The sequence below is a fragment of the Anas acuta genome, chromosome 5, assembly GCF_963932015.1.
Source record: "Anas acuta chromosome 5, bAnaAcu1.1, whole genome shotgun sequence".
Classification (NCBI taxonomy): domain Eukaryota; kingdom Metazoa; phylum Chordata; class Aves; order Anseriformes; family Anatidae; genus Anas; species Anas acuta.
This window is the reverse complement of record NC_088983.1, coordinates 10,282,918-10,307,730: the sequence shown is the minus strand read 5'-3', so window position 1 is coordinate 10,307,730 and position 24,813 is coordinate 10,282,918. Positions and strand designations below refer to the sequence as shown.

The 24,813-nt window shown below is 41.2% G+C and overlaps 1 protein-coding gene across 3 annotated transcripts in view; it reads left to right on the top strand.

Moving 5' to 3' along the window:
- ASPG (asparaginase) overlaps positions 1-24,813 on the top strand; it is a 71,504-nt gene that overhangs the window by 23,606 nt on the left and 23,085 nt on the right. For 2 of the 3 annotated variants that reach the window (XM_068682640.1, XM_068682639.1), the window contains exons 2-6: positions 8,895-9,024; positions 12,701-12,812; positions 15,676-15,801; positions 17,283-17,366; positions 18,470-18,596. In XM_068682640.1, coding sequence (XP_068538741.1) covers positions 8,939-9,024; positions 12,701-12,812; positions 15,676-15,801; positions 17,283-17,366; positions 18,470-18,596 — 535 coding nt within the window. In that variant the 5' untranslated portion in view covers positions 8,895-8,938. Of the gene's footprint in view, positions 1-2,820; positions 3,022-8,894; positions 9,025-12,700; positions 12,813-15,675; positions 15,802-17,282; positions 17,367-18,469; positions 18,597-24,813 lie in introns of those variants that run through there. The other variant, XM_068682638.1, reaches the window with a different exon arrangement.

Sequence of the window (24,813 nt, the reverse complement as noted above, 5' to 3'; positions counted from 1 at the left end):
TTAAGCCTAGAATATAGAATAGGGTTAGTTTTCTAATCCCTGTGCTGGTAATTCACTTTTGCTGTTGCGGTAGAGATTAAAAGTAACAGCTATTTCTCCACCAGTTCAGCTTTGCACATGCTAAGGGACTGGAGGAACTGCTGGACCAGAAGATACTATGCCATAAAAATTTCAGCTTTGCTCCATCTATTTTGATGACACTAGCAATTCCACTACAGTGTTAGCATCGTTGGGGTATTGGCAATAATACTGCTTCTGTTTCTCAGGGAGCACTGAGATGAGGTCTGTGAGTTTATCTTGTCACTGTTTCCTAAATCTTTTTTTCCTTCTCTGCATCAGGAAATAAAGTATCCCTGCAGCATGGGAAAGGTCCTTTCAGAGATCCTGGTATTCAGATCCTGGCAATAAACCCTCTTTGCAGATATGGCTACTGACAGCAGAGAGATGATTGTTATCATAAAACGGACAAATCTGCAGATCAGTTAGCTTCTGAGTGTGAAGTAATAAGCTTCATCTTCCTCTTTGTTCTTGTTTATTTCTAAGAAGTCTCTGCTCCACTGAAAGAGGTGGTATCTTCATATGCGCCACCTGGGGAGGCTTGTGAAGTGGGCCCACATCAACCTAATGAGATTCAACAAGTCCAAATGCAAGGTGCTGCACCTGGGCTGGGTCAGTCCTGGACATGAGCACAGACTGGGAGAAGAACTCATTGAGAGCAATCCTGCAGCGGAAGACTTGAGGGTTCTGATGGATCAAAAGCTCAACATGAGCCAGCAGTGCGTGCTTGCAGCCCAGAAGGTCAATTGCATCCTGGGCTGCATCAACAGAGGGGTGACCTGCAGGTAGAGGGAAGTGGTTGTCCCCCTCTGCTATGCCCTTGTGAGGCCCCAGTTGCAGTCCTGCGTCCAGGTCTGGAGACCCCAGCACAAGAAGGATGTGGAGCTGTTAGAGTGGGTCCAGAGGAGGGCCAGAAAGATGATCAAGGGGCTGGAGAACCTCTCCTGTGAAGTCACGCTGAGAGAGCTGGGGTTGTTCAGCCTACAGAAGAGAAGGTTCTGGAGTGACCTCATTGCAATCTTTCAGTACTTGTAGGGGAGTTATAAAAAAGATGGAAAACAACTCTTTGCTCACTCAGGTATTGACAGAATGCGGGGAAATGTTTTTAAACTAAAAGTAGGGATATTTAAATTAGAGATTAGGAGAAAATTCTTTACTCAGAGTATGATGAGGCACTGGAACAGGTTGCCCAGAGAGGTTGTCAATGCCCCATCCCGAGGCCTTGAGCCATCATGAGGCCTTCAGTAACGTGATCTAGTGGGTGGCACCTCTGCCTATGGCAGGGGTGTTGGAAATAATTATCTTTGAGGTCCAGACCAGGCAATTCTGTGATTCTATGAACAGATTCTAGTACTCAAGTGTACAATTTAGTGAAAGGGTATGAGCTCAGATAAAGGACTTTGTGGGCTGCTATTACTAGGGCATACCTCAAAACTGAACTGCACAGGTGGAATACATAGGAATGCTAGGTTTAATTAAGAGAGAAATCTGGAAAAGGCTATGGTTTTGCAGGCTTATGATATGTTACTTGTTCCACTGCTCTTATGCTCTTATGGGCTCCAGGGAGACCATTCCAAATAACCCTTATCTTTAATGAAGTCATTACCAGGTAGTATGGTCCCAGACTCTCTTTGTTTGTCCTAAGACATGTGTATCAGTAATATCTTTATTGATGATTTGGATGAGGGAATTGAGTGCACCATCTGTAAGTTTGCAGATGACATCAAGTTTGGAGGTAGCATTGATCTGCTGGGGGGTAGGAAGGCCCTGCAGAGGGACATGGATGGGATGGGTCGATGGGCAGAGGCCAATGGGATGAGGTTCAACATGTCTAAGGGCCGGGTCCTGCACTTTGGCCACAACCACCCCATACAGCACTACAGGCTTGGGGCAGAGTGGCTGGAAAGCTGTGCAGAGGAAAAGGATCTGGGGGTGCTGGTTGATGCTCACCTGGACACAAGCCATCAGTGTGCCCAGGTGGCCAAGAAGGCCAACAGCATCCTGGTTGTGTCAGGAACACTGCCACCAGCAAGACCAGGTAGGTGTTTGTTCCCCTGTACTCTGCTCTGGTGAGGCTGCACCCTGAGTACAGTTTTGGGCCCCTCAGTACAAGAAGGATGTGTCCAGAGAGGGGCTCTGGAGCTGGTGAGGGGCCTGGAGCACAAGTCCTGTGAGAAGCACCTGAGGGAACTGGGGTTGTTTAGTCTGGAGAAGAGGAGGCTCAGGGGGGACATTGCTCTCCAAATACCTGAAAGGGAGTTGTGGGGAGCTGGGGGTCAGCCTCTTCTCACAGGTAATCAGTGATAGGACTAGAGGGAATGGCCTGAAGTTGTGCCAGGGGAAGTTCAGGTTGGAAATGAGGAGACATTTCTGCTCAGAAAGAGCAGTCAGGCACTGGGATGGGTTGCCCAGGGAGGTGGTGGAGTCACCATTCTTTGGGGTGTTAAAGGAGAGGTTGGATCTGCTGCTTAGGGACATGGTTTAGTGGGTGACATCGGTAGTAAGGGGACAATTGGATCAGATGCTCTTGGAGTTGTTTCACGACGCTAATTATTCTTTGAAACTGAAGGTGTACAGAGAAGGGGAAGACCCAGGGCTCCTCCCCGCGGGGGTGACCCCCAGCACCTTGCCCTGTCCCCACATCCCCTCAGAGCCCGGCGCGGCCCCACAGCCGCCCTCCCGTCCCCTCAGCGGGGCTCTCCCCGCCTCCCCGCACGCCCCACCCCGGCCGCCGGGGGCGGGAAGGGGCGGCCCCCGCACCGCCCTATAACTCTGCTTGTGGCCGGCCGGGGAGGTAGCGGTTCCTCGCAGCCGGGATGCAGCGAACCCTAAGCAAAGCCCTGACCGCCCCCCAGCCCCAGGAGCGCCCCCCGAGCTCCGCAGGCGGCTGTAAGGCCTCCAGCGAGGCGCGGGTGCTGGTCATCAACACGGGCGGCACCATCGGCATGGTGCAGGACGACAAGGGTGAGGGGGCCGGGGGGGAGCGGGGCGGAGGAGCCCCGGGTACCGGGGAGGTCGCTGGGTGCAGCCCCCCGGGAGGGGATGGAGGTTTTGGGGTGCGTGGTGGAACCAGCCGGGCTCGGTGGGGTGCCCCAGCTGCCCCTCTGGGTGTAATGAGGCTGCCGTTTTTGTAACTAAAACCTTGCTTTCAGCCGCTCTTCCTGACACGCGTTATAGTTCAGCATCCCGTGCTTTCTCGTAGCTGCTCAGAGCAGCATCAGAAGGATGTTCTCCTTCTGCTAGTCCCGTCTTCCTCTCAGCGGGTTATTTCAGCAGCCCGGCTGGTAGGTGTCCTGACAGGCAGCTGGTTACAGCAGGTTGTGGCAGAGAGCAGCGTGTCTCCTGAAGCACCAGCCCTTTCTCTTCCCCCCCCCCCCCCCACCTCCTTCACGCGCTGAAAATGAAACCAACGTGATTTTTACTAGGCACACGGCCCTTTTTTAGTCCCAGGAGAGTAACCATCCCGGGCTGTCTGGTGAGCATGTGCCTCGCATTCCTACCAGGAAGAGCGTGGCCTCTCATGGGTGGCAGCCACGTCAAGGATTTTCAAGTGGTGACCTGAAACACGCAGCTGATGCGAGTGTGGCAGCCAGCATCATCCTGCCAAGTGTCACGCCAAGTAAGATCAGGCACAGCATCTGTGCTTACCTGCCCCCGGGCAGGCTCCTGCTGCTCTCCTTCCAGCTCTTGATTTCCTTCAAGAAATCATTGAAGGGTTGGGCTTTACCTTACTGAGGCAGACTGAGACTTTAGTTGAAGAAAAGGTTAGGCATGCCAGCTCCCCTCCCACAGCTGAGAAGTGCTTGAATCCCAACTGAAGCCTGAGATGTCTTGATTGACATATTGCCGTGATTTTAACTGAAAGCTTCATAAGTACATGCTTTATATTTTCAGGTGCCCCTACATATAAACGGGCAGGTGCATGAATTCACCCTCCAGCCCCAAAAGTGCCATCTAAGTGCTGCTAGAACCTTACTCAGCAGGCACAGATCCCAAGGGATACCAGAAGCATCCGCTGAGTGACGTTTCTGGGGAAAAGAACAGCTTTTGGCCATATCTGACTTCCTGCAGGGCTGCGTATTTACCAGCAATGGCATAAAGGGAAAGGGAGTGATGTATAGTTGGGAGGGATGAGGGGAGTGAGAATGAAAGCAGTTTGATTTAGGTGAACATCCATTCAGTTTTCTTCTTTACTTCATAGGCAGTGGAGCATCCCGGGACTTACAGAGTCTGTAAGTTTCTAGTTTCAGAAATGAGGGTGCTTCTCTAACCTGCTACAGAATTTAAAACCCTTGGTTGAAATAACATTTCGGTTACTCATTTGTAGGACTAAAACACTTGGGGCTTCACCTCAGAGTTTTATACACTAAATTTGTTTCTAATGCATATCCTGCCTTAGAAGATGATGGTTGGCTGATCTTTATTGTACAGAACACGTGTTAAAGGGTTGTTCTGCTTTATTTTTTTATGTCTAATTGCATTTAACCTATCAAACGAGCCTGAAGTATGACAATTCAAAGAAAAATGACTGCAATTCAGATGACGTGTAATCACTTTCCTCTGTCTGTGTTGCATACACTGAAATCACTTCCTACTTCTATTGTCTGTTCCCCAAACTTCTTTTAAAGAAAATAAAAATGACGTCTTGTTCTTTTATAAACGACCTCCATAACCTCTTCTGATCTTGTGTACTTTTTTGATTTTGCTTAACAAGTGTCAATCATTAAAGCATGTGCAAACAACGTAGCAGTTATGATCCAATGACTGGCTACATCCTGATGAGGTTTTCACCCTGCTTTTTGTACACAGATCGAGCAGCAGAGCAGCTGGAGTACCTCTTTAAGAATATTTGGCAGTCCTTAGTGTCCAGGCAGAAACCAGTGAAAGGGCCTGGGAAAGGCAGTGTGCTTAAAAAGTTAAATAAATAAATAAAAAGCAATGCTTGTTTCTTTTATTAACCAAGGGACAGAAAGCACCTGTTTACAGCCATACCTTAAACTGTGTTTTATTTCAAGCAAGGTAAACAGGAGTGGCTTCCTTCAGCACCATGAAACCTTTTATAGCTGCAACTGCTCGAACTGTAGGATGCAAGCTGATTCTACCTAACTAATTTCCATCTAGGCTTACAAGCTTTTCTTTCCACTTGCTGGAGAAGACATCTGACATGTCTTGGAGTTTTTGAACTTACTGTACGTCTAGAGCCTACTTCTGCAGGAGTTTTTATCATGCAATAGGTGGTCTCTTTCTGTTTCAGTGAGGTGACAGCTCATTTGCAGACTCTCCCAGCATTCATGTTTTGCTGTCAAATAAGCCCTTTCAGTGCATGTTTTAAATTTCTTCCTTCTACTGCCTTTCTCCTACAATAGCTTCTTTTGGGTTATCAATAGTTTAGTTCAGAAAGAATCTTAGTGAGGTTATTGTGGCACTAATCCCTGCATTAACACCTTCAGAAAGGTGTTTTCTTCAGGATCATGTGTGGGCTCTGCTTCATAGCTTTTACCTGAAATAGTGAGGGGGGAAAAATACCCCAAAAAACAAGTAGGGCTAAGCTAAATCCCTTTAGGATTGCATGGAGTAGTCTCTCAGTTAATTATTTGTCTTTTCTAGACATAGGAGACTGCCAAAGGACTGACTGCTGTTGTCCAAATGGGCAGTATGCAACCCTTTTCTAACTGAAACCTTTGCTTTGAAACCTTTACATTGCTTCTGGAAGTGCCTGGCACTGCATAATAAAAAATAAATAAAATAAATTTGTTGGAGAACACTCTGCTGCTCTGACTTTACAAAGCATATTTTATAGATGTCACTGCTTTGGGGATCTATCACCATAGATTCATATGCTCTTTGTCTTGATATTCCCATAGGAATAAAGCTGGTTTGGTGAAGTCCTTTGTGTGCCTCCAGACAGCAAATTTGTTAGGCTTTGGGGGTGATGCCCTGTAATCTGAAGTACAGTACACTTCTTCCCCCTAACTGCTGTGGCTTCTTGCATGCAGAGCTGCACAGACACAGTTGCATCAGAATTTTTCAGCTCCTCGTTCTCTGCTGCAGCACGGGCTGCAGGATATGTTGATCAGTAAGTAGCTACAGCTGTATCATCTTTAGTATTGGAGTGAAAAGCAGAGTCTTGGTGGTGGGTGAGACAGAACCACGCTTATTCTCCTTAGCCACGGGTAGGTGTTTGCTGTTCTGCCTCCTTGCATCTGTTTTGTGATGCAAGGCTTGGCCAGCTAGAGAGGGAAGGACAGAAGCTGATGAGAGGTACTTGGAAAAAATGCACATCCTGCCTCTTCTCTGCAAGGGTAAGGTTGCTTCAAATACTTGGTTAATGAGTTTGGCTCACAGAAGATGTTTTCCATGACTAATAAAGTGGAAGTGTTCTTAAAACAGTTCCATTTGAGTTCCCCTGCCTTTGCTTCTTGAAGCGGAAACCACCGTTAAATGTGGACACATCTAGGGGACTGTGTAGGTTGTAAGTGGGACGTCTTGGATCCATTTGCAGAATGTCTTAAAAAAAGGTTTAAGTACAGTGCAAGCAGGTACAGAAAAATGGGGTCAGATCTGTGATTAAGAGAAGAGATGAGGAACAGTCATTAATAGGGAAAGGACTTAAGAATGTTAACATACATCAGCTCTCCACATCTTAGGGTAAATACCAAAAACTAAACCATCTAATCCACTGTCGATATTCTGAGCAAGACAAGTATTGGACAAACAGACAAATGATCAGGAAACACACAGAAAAGACTGTGAAACTGTGGGCTGCGCTTCAGAGCCAGAATGGCTCTGCGTCCAAGTGCAGAGGCCATTGGTGAATAAGCTAGGAACATCTTTAATAGGAATAAACAGGGATTAGAAGTGAAGGAACAAAACATCCAAAGCGTAAAGCATGTTAAGTATATTTTATAAAACAAAGTGTTCCGTCAGGAATCCAACCCAAGCCACTCAAGGGCTGTTGCCATTCTGTGAGGAAGCTGGCTATGAAAAGGCTCGCTGCTTCATTTAGGGCAAGCCAGGAAAGAGATTGAGGAGTTCTTAAGGATTTTCCATCACTTGGGAAAGTAAACAGACCCCAAGTAAAGCAGCCGTGCGTGTACTTTAGCTAATGCTACCACTGTTTCTCCATATTTTGGAGTATTTTAGATCACAAACCTGTTGTTTGAAGGTGAAACAAACAAAAATAGATGTGAACTTGTGTGACAATCATGTTTAAACAGATGGAAGAACTAGGCAGTAGAAGAGAATTACCTAGCCTCAAATTATGAATGACTAGAAATAGCAAAAGCTGAATAATGAGGTTGGAGAATTTGTTTGCTGTCTGAACAGGTGGCATAAAGCAGTCACCGAGATTAAACAGAGCAGGACAGTAGTGCCAGTGGAATCTTGAAGTTGGAGAGAAATGCCTTTGGTGGAAACTACCTGAATGAAGCGTGTCTCAGAAAGTCAGACATAAGAAAAATAGGGTGACTTAGGACTGTGGACCCTAGAGCTTTGGTTGTCCTGCATCAAGCAGGATCCTGGGAGAGGAGTTCTTGGCTCAGGTGAAGGAAAAGTAACTGCAAATGAAAAAAATACTTGGAGCACTACAATATCACATCATAATTGAATTATTATAATCTAATTGGAATATTGGTGATCCAGAAACTTGTGATGTACTATTGTCACTTAAAGACATGAGAGTTACTAAAGCCTGAGATATATAAAGTTCTGCCCCACAAAATTTAGACTATAAATGAACATCCCTCTTTCTTCCCAGCTAACCCCAGGATCTAAAATGCAAAGATCTTGTTTATCCTATCAATATTAGAGTAGTCACGAGTTAGGTTCACAAAGGAATGCTGCTCTGTGATACTAATTGTAACGTGAAAAATTTAGGTGCCTCCCTGTCTACCAGAGAGCAGCATGTGGCTTCTGTTTCAAATAGCCATTTGCAGCCAGAACACCTGCAGATCCAGCAAACCCTAAATGGATTTAGGCTGATTTCAGCCCCAGCCATCTTCAGAGCTACTGCCACAGAGCAGAAGACAACATCAGGAGCTCCTGAACAGAGATTAAGATGCGTCCATGCTTCCACCTACTTTTCTTCAGCAATTTATGCACCTCCTCTGCCTGTTGTCAACTATGGTGTTCAGTCCTAAACCTGCTGGTGGAGAGCACCTGTCCCAGACAGAGGGATAGAGAATTTAGCACTTAAGACCCTTCTGGGAAGCTAAGGTTTCTTTGTTTTTATAAATACTGATCTTTGTCTGTATCCGTCAATACCCAATACCTCCTGGGGTTTTGTTTTAGCTTTCTGTTTTATTTTTTTCCCCTCTATGCAAATGCTAGTGCTGTTGACAGTGAGACATAATGTGCAGCTTTCCAGTAGAGTCATGCCAGTAGCTTGCTGCTTGTGTCAACACATCTGTAAGCTAAGAGGCTTAGGCAAAAATATCAAAGCTTCCTAGTACAAAATAATGTTCAGGGTTTTGTAAATACCCTGCCGCTGGATAGGGAATAGCTGTGGCTAACGTAAGAGATATGTAACTTTTTGCTATCAGTATTTCTGCACAAACATCAATTTAAAATAGGTAACACATAAATATTTGATATGGAGGAGATTAGTAATGTTATTTCTCCTAAATGAAGGTTTTATTTACTTAAAGCCATGAAAGGAATAACTGCACAGAGATGTATTGATTATATTGCTTTCGCATTTTTTAACTGGCAATAGTTTAAATTTCATGTGGAAGGGCAGGCAAACATCTGCATAACCTGATTTCTTCCCTCCTTATTGTGCCACTCCCTTCCTTCTGTCCCTGCTCCTTTATTTATTTCTTCTATTCTTTATTTTTAAGGACTTGCTCCAGAGGCCAATAAGTTAGTGAGCAGCTTGAAGACAATGCCAATGCTGCATGATGAAGCATATGCCCGAGAAACAAAACTTGACAAGTTCCATGAGTTTCCTGAAAACACATTGGTGCTCCCGTAAGTACCTTTTCCTCGGGGAGAGAGAGGGTTAGGAAGTATTGTATTAATTTTCAAGTAAATATATCTCCAAACATTTGATTTGAAGACTCCATTATTAGATTAGCAAAAATGCTTATGCTGACTTAAACGGAAAAGGCCTCCTACCCTGTCTTTTACTATAGAAAATGCCTGTTTTTATACATTTGCAATGAGGTGTCATACAACTACTTGAGAAATAACTTATAAATTTGGCAGCAAGCAAACATTCTGTGCAGCTTAGTTTTGTATTTTTTCCAGGTTTTGATGTTTATTTGTTACTGTGCAAGCACACAAATATTCTAGAGCAACTAAGAAAACCGGTAATAAAGCTCTGTGTGAGTTATCTTCAGCACGTCTGAAAAAGTAGCATCAAATTAATTCATCCATGAGTAGGCTTCATACTTTAATTCCGCAGGCCTTCTGGTTTTCTAAAAACACTAAAAGCTGTTTGCCCTTCCCAAATTTATGCAACATTATGATAATAAGTGATGGGTTTATAATTAATCTGCATTGCTTCTTAACTGTTGGGCAATGATTAATAAGCTTATAGGTTTTATTTAGAGGGCAGTATGCTAATTCGAGATATTCCCCAGCTGTGATGAATGACTACCCCTGTAAACATGTTAACTTCACACAAAGGATTATTTTACAATTGTTCAAAAATAAATGGGACTATTGCTGTTTTGTTAAAAGAGTGAAAATGGATATTCTTTAATCTTAAAGGAGAAAATCAGGACGTACAAACAAAATACAAGGTTTATTAATTTCTTTCTATGTTGTCTTGAGGTCTCTGTGTTAAGCTTTTAAAAGTACCTACTTAAAAGTCAGGTGGCGGGAACAGGGGTGAAGGAAAAAAAAGGACTTCTAGTGGAATAATATTGATGTGACTATACAGTTTATGTTAAATATGATGGCTATACAAAAGAAAAACTAGAACTGTTACAATGCTGTGTTATAACTGAATAACTTTTAAATATTTGGGGATTTAAAATGTAACAAAACTGCACTAATATGCACATTTGACTCCTAAATACACTTCTCCTGGTGTATGTTCTCCATGAGGAGCAGAAAACCTTGAAACAATCATTCAGATCAAGAACTGAACTTAAAAAAAATCCTGTTCTTTTTCTGGCACTACTGTGTGCCATTTATGGAGGTCAGTCATGGCAATTTGCCATTTTCTCTTTTGTGCTAGTTGGGTGATATTTTAACTAGGCAGTTGAGAAATAAGGCAAGTTTCTGAGGAGAGAAAATGGGAGTATTTTGTGAACTTTGTATACCCATTTAAAAACCTCCCTGTAATGAGCAAAGATATAATCTAATGATCTTTTTTCTTAGAGGGAGAGATCAAAAGCAGGAGACTAAGCTGGTCTCAGTTTTGGTATGTTGTATTTTATTTGAAGAGCTCGTCCCTGGGGGAGCTTTCTTTTCATTGATTTTCCACTGACTTCCAAAGTTACTCTTAGGCAGTATGTGTAAATGTGTTATCTAACAAGGCAATTTGTTGTATGAAAACTAGCAACTTAGCTACAGTATGTTAGTTCCTTTTGAATAAAAAACACACAGTGTTTAAATGCTATTTCTGCTGTAAGCAGCTCTCACACAGGCCTTATAAGAGGAGTGGTTGTGCAGATTTTATAAGGTGATTTTTTACATTGTCACACATACATACAAGAATGGCAAGTTGAGGAGGGAAGGTAATCAACTCTGTGCTTTCAACACATTGCTCAGGAACTTTGTTGTACACATCCATACATCTTGGAGTCTCCTGGTCTTTGCCATAGCCTTTGACTGTCCTGCAGTGGAAGGAAGTAAATGTTGAAGTGTTTGTCACAATTACAGCTGGCAGCAAACTTTCCATCATCCTCAGGCAGTGGAAAAGCATTGAGAATGCTCTGAAAGCAATGCTATTAACCATGTTCCTGGGTGGCTTTGCTTGGAAGAGAAAGTAAAAAGGAAGGGCAGAGCTGGCCTGCTACTAGTTCTTGTTTGTTAGCTGCTTGTTTGCAACTGCATTGCTACATAGGAATATATTCCAACTATTAAGTAAATGTCTGTGTCTCAGCGTTCTTAAAATGTTTTATTTTCCTTGTGACTTGAACCTTGTAATAGACCATATGATTTAAAGTTAATTTCAGTGACATAAGTCTTCGTCTTACTGTAGCAAAGGTTCCTGCACTCCTAGTCTGAGAATTTCCTTTAAAATGCTAATTTAAGAATGGGTGAAAATATTGGATATTCTGTTCTTTTCGAATCTTCAGAAAGGTAGCAGAAAATAGTAGTAGGATGTTTTTTTTTTTTTTCCTTTAGCCCAAAGTCTTAACTAGCAAAGTTCAATTTCTATGCAGGTGACTATACTTGAGGGGTTAGAAAGGTAGAGTGGAGAAATGGGCGTATTTTGTGGGGTAAAACACACGCTCTGTATGGAGTCCATTTGGCTGGCAGTTCAAAGGCCTTTGAAGAGTCAGATTTCAGGCAGGGTAAAGGAGACCAGTGGTCCTTGGAGGTAGGGAAAGCAGACAGTTATGACCATCCCACAGTGATTCCACAGCCATCATCTCATTTGATATTGAAAATTCCCCTCTAAAGTTGGGTTTTGCACTTCCTAAGATATTTGAGTGTCTAGACAGTTCTTTATCTTTGGTCTCCTGCTGAGCTACATGCTATGTGATGTTACATTCCTCAGCCTCACGGGTACAACATGATATTGTTTTTTGTTGTTGGCTTTTTTTTTTTTCTTCTTGCATAGTTGCTTTGTATTGTCTGCATTATACTGAGAGTAACCTTTCCCAGCTATCAAGGTTGTGCTTGTTCAGTTGTCAATAGCTGATTGCCCGTGAGCTGTGGTTTTTGTTTTATTTTACAGACCTGGGTCTCTGTTTCCAATCTATGCCAATATTTTAAGATCTTTGATATTATTACATGCTTCAACTCCACATCTGGTACCAAGTTTCAGCTCAAACAGGAAACTTCCAGAGCAAGGTGTTAATAGGCCTAGTAGGCTAGGTCTGGGGCTTTATGAAGTTAGCCTGTAACTAGAAAAGACAAGACAACTTTTACTGGGCCATTTGGCCATAGTTAACTTGAAGGTATTGGCAGCTAACCAAGACAGAATCTTTTCTAGAAACCAAGAAGAGTGGGCTTTCTAAAGGCCTCAGAAATGAAGGTCAGTCTTAAGACTCTGAAGAGAAGATGCCTTTTATGCTAGGGAATTTATAGTTATCAAAGCATTAAAAAAATCTGCAATTCTTTTGTTGACCCCCTATATATCTTGGGAGCTTTACAGATTCCTCTCAGTAGCTTATGAAGCGTTTTTAAACCTTAAGTCTTGGTATCAACTTTGGTAGAACTCAGTTCCAAACTTAAACAAAGTGAGTATGGGTTATTTCTGCCTTAGGTTTTGCCAACCTCTCCCCTGCCTCCTGAATTCTAAGTTTAGTAGATTAAAGCATTTGTGCTTTAAACCACATCAAGTCATGAACTTCTAAACTTGGAACTTAATGTTTCAAATGTAAGAGTTTTATTTTTTTTTTCCATAGACTTTAGGGGGTTGGATTCAGAACAGAACTATTGATTTAGTGAAAAAAAATCAGAAGTGATGAGCTGGTATTAGCTCTAAGAGTTATTTTTTTCCCCCAATTGTCTTTCTCCACAGTCTCTCTAAGCAAAACAAAAGAATTTTCTACACAATTCTGGAGCTGTCACCACTACTTGATTCTTCGAACATGACGCCAGAGGATTGGGCCAAAATTGCAAAGAAACTTGAGGTACTGAAGTGTGGGATAAGACTTCATTTGTTGCTTAAACAAAAACAGTAGTATATTCAGTGTACTTAGCAAGGGGTAACAGTGGAGGAGTGCTATATCTACGTATTTATTTAAGTTTAAATGTTATGTATCTTTCTTAGTTACTTGCAAAGTAACTAGGATTGCACTTGCAAGGCTTTCAAACTTTTTTTTCTTTTGAAAATGTTGCAGACTCATTAAAGTTATGGTTCTTCCAATGATAAGCCATGTCATAATTCTGTAAAAGAATAAGTAAAAAAAATTGCAGTCATGATCAAATATGGTATGTGATATGTAGATTGGGATGTTCTAAAATGTTGGCTAAAATTCACTGTCCAAAACTGTCAAATAAAATCCTCAGGGGTAGGTGGCTTAGCAGAAAGCTTTGTCAGTTATGCAGCTTAATTTCTAATAGTGCAATGGTTGGCTATTAGCATAAAAAATAATTTCATGTTTATACCTTTCTTACTCTGGACACAGACTAACTTGACTAGCTTTGGCTTTGCAGTTGATAGAAAAAAATGTCATCATGGTTAGCTTCTACACACTGTGAAATGTTTAATGTCCTAGATATTTCTGTATTTATAGATAAACTCATTACTTCCTCCTCTAGATTAAAAATCAGCGTTTCTTTGCTCCTGTTCCCATTTCTGAGTTTAACTATGTGCTTTTTGGAAAGTAGAAATATGAAACATTTTGAATACTTCACACCAGAAATTCATACATAGCTGTTATAAATAAATAATCACGGGCGTAGTAAGATACTGCTCTTCCACTCCTGCTCGATCTGCAATAGTGGGCTTTATAGAGTAAATCTCCTTAAACCAAGCTGTACCAATTTACATGGACAGTGTAATAATGCTGGGAATGCTGCTGAAGATTATGTAACAGTCTTTCACCTTCAGGTCCTTTAATCCTGAAACCACCAAACTGGGGATGATGCTTCTCCTATGGAATGCATCTTGCCAGGGCAGAGAAAGAGACACAGCTAATGCCTGGGTGTGGAGCCTCTAGAATGGAGCAGGGATACAGCTGGTGAAAGTCTAGGGCCGAAAGCAGGGTAACACAAAGAGGGGAATGCCATGCTGAACAGGAGAGAGCTTACATTTCTTCAAAAACAGCATATTAGTTTTATTACAACTTCTTATCTCAAAAAAATGCTTCTTTCTTGTACACAGAATCTGGCTTCTCTGTATGTATGCATCTAGTACATGTAATCCTACTGAAAAGTGCTGAGAAGGGAAAAAAAAAATCGTCAACTATCCAGTTTGTGTATAGACACTGCCACTTTGTGTTCGCTGAGTATGTGAACACTTGGCACAGCTGTAATGTGCTGGAGACTTGTCAGACTGAAGCATTTTAAGATGTTTCTATGGGCTTTCTCCTTAATTGCCAAGCAGATCTTTTATATTATGAAGCTTACACCAAGCTATGTTCTTTATCATTTAATAAGGTTCAAAAGGCTGACAAGATTTGTGAAATGTCTTGATTGAGTTAGGACAAATGTCTATTTCTGTGCTCTTAGCCCTTGAAATTGCTTATCTTGTTGCTGCATTGGTGAATACTGCAGCACACTTTTTTCATCACAGTGTAGTTCGGCCTACAGAAGAATCTGGCAACACTGGCTGTTATTCTGCTGGCTGACTGGTGAGAAATAATCAGGACTCCACTGAAACTTTAAGTAGATGGCAATATGCAGGGATGAGTATTAGTGAAGAAACAGCAAAAGGACAGCTGGAAGTGTGCAGGTGGATTTGGAGGTGACTGTTATCAGGAGATGTCAAGTGCGTGTGCCTAATATAAAACAAATTAAAAAGAAATCTCATTTAATTCTATGGAAACAAACAAACTTTCCCCCCTGATGGCACTTCTTCGATTTGATCACACTTTTATGTACCAGTCCATGTGACCAAATTACATTAAAGGTGTCAGTGTCTCTCACTAAAGTGATCACTACGTGCATCATTCTTGAAATAGAGAAACCAATTCTTTTTTCTTCTGAAAGGCAGTAGATGACTTTATGCTATCAAGGTGCAACCTGATCGATCTAGTGAGTGGCATCCTTGCCTATGGCAGTGGGGTAGGAACTAGATGATCTTTAAGGTCCCTTCCAACCCGAGCCTTTCAGTGACAAACAGTACAATGCATTAAGAAAAAGCTTCCTCTGTGGAGTTGTATGTAGATTAAAATAATTATAAAATTCCTGTTTGCATCCATACGTGTCTGATAGTCTAAGGGACTTCTCAGAAAACAGCAAGCATATGTACCTTAACTATGACCAGTAAAAAGCCTCTTCCAACTCTTCCGATCTACAGAAGTCACATACTGCTTGATAAATTACGGCTTCTAAACAGAAGAGGGCACTCTTACACTGGCAATTTGCCTGTCTGCCAGCCGGATTAAATGGACTGTTTTTTCTATACATTATGATAGCCTTGGTTTGCCTAATCTGTTCCTGTAAATGGTGTAATCCCTAAAGTAAAAGCAGCAACAAGAAATCAGACTATGTGACTAATTTGCATATGTTAACATTCCCGTTTAAAGCCATTGCTAAGCTTTTCTTAATTAGCTGTCTTCTGGTTTAAAAATGCTGCATTAATATGTATACATAGACGAATCACTTTGACTGTTCCATAATTAGAATTACTAGCTCTAGTGCTTATTGTCCTATTAACCCTTAATTATAATTAAACGGAGAACGTGGATAACTTTAGGAGGAATTACAAGTTTACCATTTAAAGTATAATACTGTTGCTTGCATCAGTGAAAGTCATGCAGTTTCTGCCACACTTGCTGATGCCAGTGCGTTTTTCTAACAATATGAAAAATGTCTCTCCGTCTCCAGGAGCACTACGAAAAGTACGATGGTTTTGTGATCCTTCATGGCACCGATACGATGGCATATACAGCTTCAGCCTTATCCTTCATGTGTGAGAATCTGGGTAAAACCGTTGTTCTGACAGGCTCACAGGTAATGGACTTAATTTGCAGTCGAAGTCAAAAGCCCCATTTACTAGTTTTGTATGCAAAACTATGTAGTATCCTCATCATCACTATCTAATTTAGTAGTGTGGGGCAGGCCGCTACCCAGGGTGAGTGGTCGCAGTGCTGATAGAAATTAGTGAGAATTGACGCGTTTACCAGCTGAGGATCTGGTCTGTAATTCTATCATTAGTGACTTTACAACTCTGTACCACATCAGACCAGTAGTTCATTGTGGCTGGGACCAGATGCTTCAGAGAAAGATGTAAGAGCCTGTCACTGGCCATTGTGTAATAATCGGTTTATATGAAGAGCATCTTTCCAGCCTCAGGTGGCTGCTGGCTGTTAGTTGTCGTTTTTTGTTTTAAAGCCCTCAAGCTTATTATTTTTACTTCATCAGTTGTTACCCCATCTTATGTTACTCATTGTTGCATTATTTCTCTTTTTTTTTTTAGTAATTAGTGAAATAATCTCTAAGCAATATATGCATTTTTGATCATTTCTGTTCCACAGAGCACCGACGTGGTCTGTTTCTTTTCCTCTAAAGACTAGATTTATTAATTTTCATTCTCTTTGCTAGAGATCAGACCTTTGCATATTGTCTGAGGGGGAGGGGTTGTCTTTCTAGAATAGCTTGCTTGAGTGTAAAATACAGCTCTAATCACAAAAGAGAGATGAAACATAACACTGTAAAATTCCCCTCCCCATCTCATAACTTCCCTTTCACATGTGGTCTATTTGAAGTCAAAATACAAAAGTCTAGAAAGGAGCAGACTCCCACTTACTGTCTTGACATGGAGCAGTCTAGTTGTGATACATCATATTCAGTGCTTTACTTTCCTTTTTGCTGTATTCTTCTATGATCTAGCAATAGAGCATGTGATTTTTTTTTTGCTGAAAGGAGCTCTGACTCTCTGTTAATACAGAGGCAATCTGAAAAGGCATGGAAGTCATCACTATCACACTCAGCAGACCAAATTTCTGTTTTTAATCTTTTCCTGTTCTGTTGGTAATAACCTGCTGGCTCAGTTCTTGTCTGCTATGAGGAAAGATGGTGCAAGAGAGACGTTCTGAAGCCCATTGTGGCAGTTCTGCAAGAACTGAGGCTGTTGCTTTTTCTCTGTACAGTCACTTCTACCATGCTCAGTCACGTAAATTGAGTACACCTGCTTTCTATTCTTGATATTTTTCCTGAATCAGACTCTCCTTTTAAAAACAATTGCTTAGTCATACTAGAATCATCTCAACATTAGGTTTAAGCACTTAATTTAAAGAAGTCTGATAGCACAGAGGGGAATCCTGCCATCTGCTGCAGCCTAAAATAGTTTGGATGAAGAAGGAAACTTTATTTGTCATAAATCATTGTTACATAAATTATTCATGTATTTCTGTTTCACAAATTGGACTATTTTTTCTGCTGTGTAGGCTTTACAGAAGGGAGAGTGTTTAATTTCAGTTTCTATTCTTCAGGTGCCCATATATGAGTTGCAGAATGACGGCCGAGCCAACCTTCTGGGGGCGCTGCTCTTTGCTGGGCAATTCGTGATTCCTGAGGTCTGTTTGCCTGTGAAGATTGTCTCAGAAGCTGCTCTTCTTCTGGCTAGGACACATAGTTTACACATTCTCCTAGCTAGGACACATACTCAAAATATCTGTAGGCAGTAAGGAATTGCACTTGAAAAGGAAAAAAAATGGATTCCACAGAGGTAACCAACCCTTCCATGGTTTGCCAACAGCAGTGTATGCTGTTCTCTCAGGATTAATATCCCATTTTGCCTGTGTCTTCTATAAAGACTATCAGGTTTGAAATGTAGCTCACAGCAGACTTGAAATCAGAGGTTCCCTTGCAAATGGGTGGGATTTGAAGCACTGAAGTCAGTTTTGGAACTGAAAGTTGCTTTGAAATTTTCAAGTTGCTCTAGTACTGATTCGCAATATCTTCTAGCTCTAGTACTTGAAGAATGAAGTATCAAGGATGATACAAATAATAAACATGGAAGCATTTCTATAGTTTTAGCACCCAGCCTTTAAAGATGCCAATTCTGTGCAAGCTGAAAGTCCGAGAGAAAACTGAGCAGGTTGTACCTTATTTTCACTTCTGCCATGCTCACACAGCCAGTCCTTGTGGGATCACAGCAATAGGTGACTGGTTAAGATCTTCATAACTAACAGCTACTTTGAGGTATCTGTTTTCCTTCAAATTCCAGTTGACATACTTTAAGGGACTTCAGAAGGAACCTAATTATTTATACTTGGTGACTCCTTTGAAAGTTATCCTACATTTTCACTAGGCCTTTTGTTAAGATTTTGGATTCGGAATTTAGAAATAACTGATGAACTTATTAAAAAGTCCGTGCTGTGTCTTTCCTCTGTCTCTGAAGTGGACTCAGGCATATTTGCTGTCTCCTGGACTATGCCTCATGAGAGGATTACGAAACTAGTTAGTTCTTAACTTGTTTTGTTCTTAAATTCTTAAACCAATGTGTGACAGATGTGCCAACTCTTTTTGAAAGGGTAAGAATTGTAAACATCTACTAGCTTCTGAGTTGCTTTAAAGATTTAGAAAACACTTTATAAAGGACAGACTACAGTATTTATCTACTGAATCTTTTAATTACTGGCTTATTCATAGACCTGTTTCTTTACTTGTCTTGCAGGTGTGCCTGTATTTTTATAATAAACTGTACAGGGGAAATAGGGTGACTAAGGTGGATGCTGGGAGTTTCAATGCCTTTTCCTCACCTAACCTGCCTCCACTTGCAAATGCTGAGGTTGATATTACAAGTAAGCAACATCATCTCTTAAGCCTTGTAATTTATGCCACATGTAATAGAACTCTAGCTGAAAAGAATATGTGCTTATGTAGTTGAAATGCTGTTTTTAACCTCAAATTTATTTGAAAACACTCCGCTTTGTATGATCTGAAACACTTGACTATTCATTCTATGCTCTGACAGTGTTTAAATTTTAGTAAGACTGAGAATTTGTGACTCGACTGTATTTATCTATTGAATACGAATGTGAGCTAGGCTGACTGTGACTTAAGAACTACACTAACCAAAGGGAACGTTGCCCCTGTGCCATGAAAATGCTTGCTGTGAAGATAAAAATGAAGGAGTGAGGACTGAAAGAACAAAGAGCTTAATCTCATTAATGACCATGCTGGGCTCTGAGATCAGGCAAAAGAGTCATTGCCGAGTACTTGCAGCTTCAACAGATCGTCTGTTAGATCCATGACATTTTGTAGAACGTTTTACTGGATATTTAGGACTCATCTAGGCTGCAAGCACACCAAAAATAGCAGACTTGGAATATGCTCCGTGTGAAGTTTTTTTCCCCCCTAACTTACTGAGATTCCCTCTAATTTTTGTGTGTCTGCTTTATAAGGAAGAGAAAAACTACATGAAGATTTCAGTATCCTTGTGTAAAGTCATTAACATTCTGATGTCTGGATAAATGTCAGTCTTTCTTTGGAGACTGGAGAAGAGAGATACATTTGGAATTTAGCCAAATGAGTTGTTGTGAAAAAAACATACTAAAGCACAGTTTTCAAAAATGTAACAAGTTTTGCAAGCTGCTTTTGGATTGCCTAGGTATATTCAAAAGGAGTAGGCCATGGTGACAATCTCCATTATTGCCGCAAGTAGGAAATAGGAGGGGGTTCACAAATTATTTTACTAGGAGTTCTAGCTCATTGCCATGCAGCATGGCATTCTGAATGGTTTCTACTAGTAGGGAGAGACATTTTATAACACAGAAAAATAAATTTAGCCTTCAACCTAATGAGTGAGAGTCACTTAACAGAGTTACAGGATCAAAGGCCTATGTTTGTAGCAGGCAGACAAATTGAGGAACCCTGTAAGATGCTGTAGTGGTCTTTAAGACATCTCTCTGGTTGGGAGTGTGCCACTATTGTATTACTATGCTGTGTCAAATACTGTGTACCTGAAATCAACAGAAATGCTATTAGTTGATTGTTGTAGTAAACTGGGGAAAATCTTCTTTCTTCGTTTTTTATGGGCTGCATCAAATAGGGTATAAATAAATTCAGTTTACTGACTGATCAATAATGAAATCAGGCTGAAAATCGCATACTGCTTCTCTCTTGGATTTGAATGACCTGTTTTGTGATTCCTTGTCTATAGGAGAAAAATGAGAAAGTTACTAAGTACTTCCCTTGGCCCATTTTGTGTCCCATTATCTTTTCAGTAGAATGCCCCACTGAGGTCAGTGAGGATTTCTGATTTAAAAACTGAAGGTGTGATAGGCTCTATTTTTATTTGTTTCAGTTGATTACCCAGTTAGGGTGGCATCATTTATCCAAGATGACGGTGTCAGTAGTGAAGGATCGTTTCATTTTGAAAAACATAGTTTATAGTATGGGCAATCTACTAGTGCTGCTTTATTTTGTCCAAAGTAATTGTTTGAAACATAGCTGTCTCCCTTGTGTTTGCTCATACAAGCCTAGTATGAAGCTTTCATGGAGACAAGGGATCACTCAGGGCTTGGAAAAATAAACCAAATAAATGTAGCATCTTTTAATTATTTTTTTTTTCCAAATGACTTTTGTATAATGTCTTAATCTTCCTGTAGACAGGGCTGACTCTTGCTGCTTCAGCATTATGTAGAGCAGTCTGACAACGCCAGAAGGGATAGGCCATGTGCAGAAACTCTTCCTTGGGCTTCCTAGTTGTAACAAAGCTGGGAATGAAAATTCCAGAGAAGCAGAGAGGTGGCAAAATAGAGAGAGTGAGGAATGTGATGGGATATACTTGTGATCATGGGCTGGTACACAGGAATGAGGAGAGGAGCTACTCTTCGAGGTTAGATGTACCATATAAAAGCAACAGTCTACTGCAGAGCCAGAGAGGAGAGGCAAAGGCTTAGTTCTCTTTCCCTCCCTTCCCCAGCTCCAGCTCACTTCTTCATTCTTGATCTCCATGCCTTTTTTTTTTTTACCATCTTCCCGCTTCAGGTGAAACTCCCAGGGGATTACTGATCCCATCAACTGGCTGTGCTCTCTGCCAGACCTTAACTGTGTTGCCAGCACCTAGGAGACCTGTTTTCCAGTTTTAGACTGGCAAGTGTGGCAGCTTCCTTAAGACTTTAAATTTAGCACACAAAGCTCTTGTAAGAAGTGAAAATTCTAGCAAACTCCTCAGACAAATAGGAAACCCAATTTCGACGGGAAGGGCTTTTGCAGCAGGATCACAAAACATGAAGTGGACAATATAGGAATGAAAAACAAAATTTCTAAAATCATGAAGCTTATGAATTGAAATGCTTTATTGTATTTCTCTCATGTTTTGAGAACAGGAGAGACAAGGAGGTCTCTTTCACTTGAAATAGTCTCAGTATATTTCATAACTGATTACTATCCTCTCTTCTCTGTTGCCTTCTTAATGAAGCAAATATGAAACTTGCTTTGTTACCTCGGCTGGACTTTCTTCATCACACATGCATGTATGTAACTTCTGGGAGTGGTGCATATGTACAGGACCATATGATTAGACCCATAACTTGTGTAGGGGATGAAAAGAGCCCGTGTGACTGTATATGCAAACGGGGTACAGCAGGAGCAGGTTAGAAGGCCCTTTAGATCTCATCTGTCCACCAGTCCTATTAAAGAGAAGCTATTTGTCACTGGCCAAGTCTGTGTCTTGGTTGGCAGTGCTGGTTATTTATAGCAAAAAACCCAAGTCATTTAAGCATTAAGGCAAATGTCAGCTCTGCTCACTGAAGTGCTCTTGGTTTGTTTTTCCCCCTAGTAAGCAGGCATGTTGGTTCTTGCAGTGATACCGTTCAATTTAAATATTCATTTCAAAAGGCGTGTGTCAATTGTTTTATAATAAACTGCCAAAAAAGGGGGTCTATGTTTGCTTGCCTCCTTCAGAAATTTCCACCCATAGGTTGGCCTCTGCTCCCCACCCCTTGGCTGTCGCCATGAATTCTAATGAACGCTGGGGCAGCTTATATAATGGTACGGCTCGCCAGTGGCCCAGCAGAGAGAGATGAGAAGAAAGTGTTGCTGTTTGTGTGGAGCTCTGCAATCAAGAAAAGCTGTATTTCTTGTTTGATTTCATAACTCGGAGTTCAGTCACCACTCCTAGGGGAGGTGTCGCTCTTAGTTATAGCTCTCCCATTATAAGTTGAAACCTGCATTGTGGCATAGGCACTCTTTAAAAAAAAAAAAAAAAAAAAAAAACCTTCCTTGCTGCTTTCTAGACTGCTGAGTTTCTTCTTCTCTTTTCTATTTTATTTTTCAGTTAGGTTGATTTTTTCTTTCCATACTAACCCTATCACCATAGTTGTGTGTGTGTGTGAATAAAGCTGAATAAGATAAGGACTCTGTATAGTTGTACTATTTTTTTTTCTCGAATGAAAAATACTCTGGGATGTTTCCTTGCTGCCTCCCTGTTTAACCCTGGGATGTGAAGGAGGCCAGTGTTTTTTCTTAGCTCTACTTTGCCCAGTATCCTCAGGAGGCTGAAGCTGCCTCTCCAGTGATTGCAAAGTTGCTTCTGTGAGGCTCAGGAGGAGAACAAAAGCTAGGCAGGCTTCAGAGGATTCAAACCTGAAAGAGTTTACTTTGTGACTTAGGTATATACCTCCCTTTCAAATTTGTTGTTCTGACCTGTACTTTGAAAAGCTGTAGTGCTTGGGAGGGAGGGAGAGATTGGGAATAGCAGAGTATTGTTTAGGTGATTGTTTTGTTTGGGAAAATAAACAAAAAGCCTTAATTTCTTGAATATAATGTCCTTGAATAATGCAACCTTTTCTATCCCAAGCCACTTTCAATACAGTATATAAATAGCTCTTACCTTTCTGTTTAATGTAACATTGCTTTAGGAACTTTCTGCTGTGCAGGACCAGTTGCTAACTTAGTTTTGTTCCCTAGCTTTATATCCGTATTTACATAACACACACTATGTAAGTTAAACTCTTCACAAGCATGGCCCATCCAAGTCAGGACAGGTGACTGTTTTCTGTTGTGCCAAACCTGTATATCCCTAATTAGTCACTCTTATCCACAGAAGAAAATGTTAAACACCAACACATAGAACTTTTTGTACTTAACTTGTTTGTATGAGTTTCTTAAGAACTGTTAGTGATTCCTGAGATGATTTTTGTCTTTGACAAAACAGATTGCTGCGCACTACAGCCAAAGGCTGCAGAACAACTGGTTTATTCAGTGCAGTGAGTCTGCAGTACTGTGCACATTATGCAGGCTGAGGAGATTCATGACCAAGAGAATATTAACTCAGGGACGATCTCTAGTTCTTCTTTTTTTTTTTTTTTTTAATATAGTTTGGAATTGCATCACTGTACTGTGTCTGAATGCATTATATTTATCTTGAAGATGATGTGTTATTTGGTAGAGTGTACTCCAAGTGTACAGGTACAGGCCTGGATTTCTGAACCTATCCTCTGATCTCTCGCCTTGGTCTTCTACTTTTGGCAATATCTTAGTCAACCATGCCAAGGCAGGTTTCCTCAGTTCATTCTTCAAGTATGTTAAAGACTTAGGGATGCTAGCAGTTGCCAAATTTAGTAGTACGCATTTATGAAGTTTTGGCAGGGACTCCTAGGTTATGGAGGATAAAGAAACTGATACAATTTTATTGCCATCCCTTCTCACAGAGGAGGCTGCTTTTAAAGAATTAATCTGTTGGAAAGTTGGAAGGATTTAATGTATTGCCAGACACTGTTGCTTCTTAAAGCACAATGCTACTGGGTGAATGTGCTTAGCCAGTCCTGTGAACCTCAAGTAGAACAAACACATGGCTTTGTGCACTTGCCCATTTGTCTCCTGCAGTTCTCATAACATTCTCTGGAAAGCTCTTGGAGGCCTTTTAGACCTACTTGGGCAACTACTAAATCCAGCCAGGTGATTTCAGAACCATGCTTCTCACAAACACATGGTGGAAGCTGTCTATATTTCTGTTCTCTGTTTGCCAGAGCATTAGGAACCCATGTGCTGAACTGGGGTGAATAGGGTAAACAGGGTGCCAAGCCAACTGCAGTGCATGATAGTTTTTAGAAGGAACATACAGAGGCTGTAGATGTTTACAGGCACCACAAAAAGGGAAAGTTCGCAAAGTCTTACAGGTGACTGCTATTTTCTGTCCTGACTTTATGGATTATACTGTTTTTAGTATCTCTGATAATGGAACAATGGAGTAAGCTTCAATGCAGGTTTTTAAATGTACTTGGAATTTTCTTGCAAATGGCTGTCTGCTGATTGCAAGAGATTGCAATAGTAATTGGCGTGAGTAACTCTTCACATGGCTGAGAACACATCAGTAGTATGCACTCAGGTCTTTTATCTGTCTTGCTGCTTGGAGGTTTCTCCAAAATCTAAAAAGCTTAGATCATGACGTGCTATGCAGTAAGGTCTACTTCCACTGAAACATGATGCTCTGAGCTGTTGGCTGCTGTTTGACTTCTTTCATGGACTTGTAACAGCCGCCTGCACTACCAACACTGGGCTCCTACACTGAAGTAGTAAAATTTTGAAATCAATAATGCATGACTTGGCTTCTAATAATGCAGCACAAACAAACTATTAGTTAAACAGCTGGCTTCTGGCTCTAAATGTATAATCAGAGTTAATTGAATCCTTGCTATTTTATTTAATCATTAGTAACTACATAATAAACTCAGGAGGTGATTAGCAGCAACAGTAACTGCATTTGTCATATTTCTTGTCTAAGAAGATGAAGGTCTGCTTTCTAAACGTTAATCCGGGCTGATATCAGTCCAGCTAGGTAACAGTAAGTTCTGATCCATGTGTCAAGTCAGCGGATCGCCTATGCCAGACGTGCATAACAGCCTGGTGCTGGAGACTTGCTGAGCACTTTGGACTGGGAGAGTGGGCACTAACGGGACATGGTCAGCATTGTGAACCAGTTGGGTCGTGCACTCCAATGCTATCAGGATTTTCTTTTGAAGAGGTTGTAGTATATATTCACTAATGGTTACTGAAATAAAATATTAATTT